General features: G+C 41.9%; 1 protein-coding gene across 1 annotated transcript; it reads right to left on the reverse strand.

The window, feature by feature from the left end:
* Positions 1–3133: 3133 nt before the first annotated feature.
* On the reverse strand, positions 3134–4087 carry LOC116378892 (olfactory receptor 52E8-like). The gene has a single exon (XM_031840798.1). It carries the CDS (start codon positions 4085–4087, stop codon positions 3134–3136), a length of 954 nt encoding a protein of 317 aa, XP_031696658.1.
* Between the last annotated feature and the right edge of the window lie 1000 nt (positions 4088–5087).

Genomic DNA, 5087 nt, shown 5'->3' on the forward strand with positions numbered 1-5087 from the left:
AAGATAGAAGAAAAAGAGCAGAGCTGACACAGGTCCGTAGTATTTTGAACTTAGTCCAGGGAATCCAAGAATGAGGAAGCTTCTCATCCCTGTAAAATTGGCAATCATAATTCTAAGTTTACAATAAGAAACCAGAAACAAGACATGAAATGAAGACCTGCAAGGTAAGCGCACTGATTAGACCTTTACAATATTAAATGCAGGATACACTATCAATATACCATATATTTCAAAAGAGATATCCAAGACCCAGCTATTCAAAATGATCCCCTATATCTGAAAATCACTTATTCCAATAAGTGTATCTAATGACTCTGATTCTCTCCTGTCTGAACACGGCTCTAACTTGGAGGTAATATCCAGGACTACATTACAGTGACTGGATGCCAGGATGTATCAGCCATTTATCAAGTTTGATCCGACCTATCCTCAAAGGATCATCATGTTAATCAAAGAGCCACGCGTGTCAGGATCCCTGTCAGACCAGGCACCTCCCATGGCCACACAGCTGCAGCCACTCCAGCCGATTACCTCCTGCAGGCTGACACACCAGACTCGGGTCCCACTAGCGCTTTCCCTGCCACTATATAAACTCTGGTCCTGCAGTCTGGGGTTGTCAGGTCGTACCGTCTTTGACCCGCTTCAACCCCGTTGCATCTTCGGCTTCGAGCGCCTGCCTCCGGTGTCCGTCGGTCCAGGAATCCCCCGTGCCCTCCTTTGTGTTTACGGACTACTCACCACCGCTCTGCCCTCCGTGGTGTTAACGGACTACACACCGCCGCTCTGCCCTCTGTTGTGTTAACGGACTACTCTCGCCGTCAAGCTGCCAGCTCTCTGGTGTCGAGCCACGGGACTCACGCCGTCGATCTGCCTACTCTCTGGTGTCGAGCTACGGGACATCACGCCGTCAAGCTGCCAGCCCTCCGGTGTCGAGCCACGGGACTCACACCGTCGATCTGCCTACTCTCTGGTGTCGGACCACGGGCTCCACACTTTCCTGTCATCTTAATTCAGGCTAAATAAAACCTGTTTATACCAACTTCTGTCTCCTGTGGTCTTGCTATTGGGTCCTCACCATGAACTCCCATGACAGAACGACCTGACCATAATGGACCCAGCAACCACAGGAGCAGCTACGCCGTACAGGCCTAACAGTCTGCTGGAGGAGATGAGAAGTTTTCGCCACTGAAGTTTCTCGGATTAGCTATTTTCGTGCAGGAACTAGCCCGGACAGTCAAATCTCCACCAGTTCCAGCACCCGCACTATTCCCTCCTGTCCTCGCTCCGCCGGTCTGGGAATCCCCCGTGCCGGCTCCAGATACCTATGACGGAACACTGGGGAAGTGCCAGGGCTTCCTGTTGTGATGCCAACGGGTATTTGACCGTCAGCCTCAGACTTTTGACTCGGACGGGTCCAAGGTCTCCTACGTGGTTGCATTACTGCGGGGAAGGGCTTTGGACTGGGCCGCGAGAACATTAAGTGTTGATCGGCCAAATGCTGTGCTTTTTGTGGACTTTGTGGAAGATCTGAGGAGAGTTTTTGATCCTCCGGTGGCCTCCAATTATGTGGCTGAGCACCTTCTCAGCCGGAGACGGGGTCAAGAAGGTGTAACGGACTACTCTCGCAGTCAAGCTGCCAGCTCTCCGGTGTCGAGCCACGGGACATCACGCCATCAAGCTACCAGCCCTCCGGTGTCGAGCCACGGGACTCACGCCGTCGATCTGCCTACTCTATGGTGTCGGACCACGGGCTCCACACCTTCCTGTCATCTTAATTCAGGCTAAATAAAACCTGTTTATACCAACTTCTGTCTCCTGTGGTCTTGCTATTGGGTCCTCACCGTGAACTCCTGTGACAACGCGTTTGTTTGTTTTCTATTTCCAACAAGTTAAACTGAGGAACACAAAACATCTAATTATCGACTCTTTTAAAAGCTTGGATGAAACCAAAAATCAGTATTAAGAAAAAAAAGGAAAACAAATTAGATAAATATAGGCAATGCTGAATTTACATTTTTATATATTGATACAGTATACTGATGAATGAATTATATTAACATTCTACTTCTTTTCCTCAATAGTGGCTATTTCAACAAAGATAAAAGCACTATAATGCTGACATCAAATGTATTACTTACATTTGAAATATATTTTTTTAGCCCCAAAAATAAAATGATAAAAACTTGAAATTAATCAATCTCTGCACAGTTTTGCATGACAGGGAGAATACTATCGTCCCAATTGTTCCCCTCAACTACCCTTAGCTTTTAAATTTGTTCTTTAGTCCAAAACTGCGACTTACATTATTGAACCACAACCGTGCTTGGCTCAAAATGTTTTATTAAATCAAAAACATTTCTCTGCAGTCTACTACATGATTAGATTGAAGAGGTTTAAACTGTAATTTCTCAGTCCATAGTATGTCCAGATGATATTCCCTGATCCAATTACAATACTGCTATCCCTACACTAACCTTCTATTACTATTACAAAGTTTTAAAAATTGCTTTGCTAAAGCAATTGGCCTGTTAATTCCAGCTTCTTATATGCAATGGTGATTTCTTCTATTATTAAACTGGTGCTCAGACAAATCTGTCTCTTTCTGCCCTTTGAATTATCCATCTGGTTGAAACATTGTGCAGCAATTTGTTCTTCATGTACAAGCCATTACTTTTTTTGCAAACCCTCAATGAAATACATAAATATTTGTAATGAGTCTTCTCAGCCATCTGACTGTACCGAATCAAGCTTTTGTGGCAGCGGATTCCAAACTTTTGAATAATGTAAATATTCATGCTGTTTTTATGGTTATGATAATGTAATTCAAAGCTCCTGGTTGAGGTTGGAGAAAGGCTGTGACCTCACATGCTAAAATCCCCGAGGTGTGGATTGTAATGCATCTCAGTTGGCTTGATCTTACATCTAGTGTTAGAAATAATAAAGTATTGAAATATAACAAAATGTTAACGAAACACTTAGATGTGAAAGAGAAGTAAGGCACTATGGTCTCTTGTATATTACATTGTTTTATTTTAATGCCACATGGATCATGTCACTTTCTCACAATTACTTTTTAGTGCAGAACTTTGTTCAGATCTTTATGGTAAGAATTGAATGCACACATTTGGACACATTATTTCACTCCAACTATGGAATTCTTCAATCTCTTCATCAGAATCTCTTTGATATGTTTGGTCTTGAAGCAATATATGATTGGATTAACAGCACAAGGAAGAAGACTGTACAACAATACCAATACAATGTGGATGTCCAAACTAAAAGAGAATCCTGTAGCATGAGCTAGATACACAAAACATCTTGGCAGGTAATACAGGCAAGAAATCAATAACTGTGGTGTACACGTTGATAAGGTTTTGTATCGCCCCTCTTGGTTTGTTCTTTTTAAAACAACTGCAAAGATGGAAATGTAGGAAAAAATTATAAATGAAAGTGGAAGCAACAGACTAAACATTGCAAGACTGAGAGCAACATTCTTAACATATTTTACATCTCCACCACTTGCCAGGTTTGTAATTGAAATGTGGTCACAATAGCATTGCACAATGATGTTAGAATTACAATAAGTCAAAGTCAGAGCATGAAACACAACTGCCATCATCCTAAGAAATGTCCCAATCCACGAAAACCCACAAGCCATAGAAACAATGTTGTTTGTCATTAGAACGGGATATTTAAATGGAAAACCCACTGCAATAAAACGATCAAGGGCCATAATCAGCAGAAGCAGAGAATGAATTGCTCCTAAGGAATGAACAAAATACATCTGAGTGAAGCAGGCATTAAAAGATATTACCTTGTCATCCCACCAATATCTGGATATCATTTTTGGTAAGGTCACTGTCCCGAATAACAAATCATTCATTGCCAGATGACAGAAGATCAGATATGTTGGCTTATAAAGCTCCCTCTCAACCCCAACAACAATCAGAATAAAAACATTTCCAACTAGAATAACCAAGTAGGTAAAGAAAAGAAGAGTTGAGACAGGTCCATAGTATGTTGGGTCAAGTCCTGGAAATCCAAGTATTATGAAATCTTTGATTGCTGTTATGTTTGTATTAATCATTATAATGTTGGTGTTAAAATGTTGGGAGAAATGCTCTCTTGTAAGAAATTGGTAAGATTGTAATTAGTCATCGATCATTCTTCAGACATCAGAGATAGTCTTTATGATCTAGCTGTCGCCTCTGCTGCTTGGAGGCAAATCCCAATCCGGACAATCAAGGTGCATCCCACTCCAAACTGAATTCTTTACAGCACAGTATATATTCATCTTAGTGAATGACGTAACGACATCTTTAGCAAATCCAGAGATCCCAAATCCTGATCACATTCAAACAACAAGAATAATTTGCCAGACACACATAGACCCTGTCTCTCACCCGGGAGATTTATTTTAACCTTTTAACTTTCCAAGTAGAATTAAACCTTCTGCCGCTGACTTTAGTGCAATGCGGTTGCAACTTCCTGTGAGACATATTCTCAATTTGTATTTAAAGTGTATAGCAAGACTGTTTGTAAACATATTCACAGTGTGAGAAAGAGGCCGGCGACTTTTGTTTGTTGTTCTTTTATGCTTTTTGGATAATGAATACAGATTGATCATTGATTTCCTGTCAGTGAGGCACAGAACATAGGTGAATCACAAAAGCTAACTGGCCATCCGCCTGCTTTGCATGTGTTCAAGAGAAACTTTTTATGAGGAGACATGAAGCAAAGCCAAGTGTTTGATCAGTTGACCTTCAGTGGTGCTGTTTTTTTTTTGTTTAAGGTTGTCGCATTATGCTTCTCTGTCCACCTCTTCAGCCACATTCCCACGTCCTCAAAATCATTAATTGCTATTCCCTTACTGTCCACCAGATGCCCTCAGGCTTTTTTGCCGGACTTCATCATTCACCTGTTCTCACTTCCTTCATCATTTACTAATAGATATATCGGTCCGGTTCCTGTGTTCCCGTCGTCAAAATTGCAATATTGTCATTTCTTGCCGAGCATCTTTTGCCTGTTACTTGTCCGCTTGTTACCTGGCTGCCTTACTGCCTAATCTCCGGCCTTACTGCCTAATC

This window comes from Anarrhichthys ocellatus, unplaced genomic scaffold (genome assembly GCF_004355925.1).
Source record: "Anarrhichthys ocellatus isolate YVR2014 unplaced genomic scaffold, GSC_Weel_1.0 scaffold3329, whole genome shotgun sequence".
Lineage (NCBI taxonomy): Eukaryota > Metazoa > Chordata > Actinopteri > Perciformes > Anarhichadidae > Anarrhichthys > Anarrhichthys ocellatus.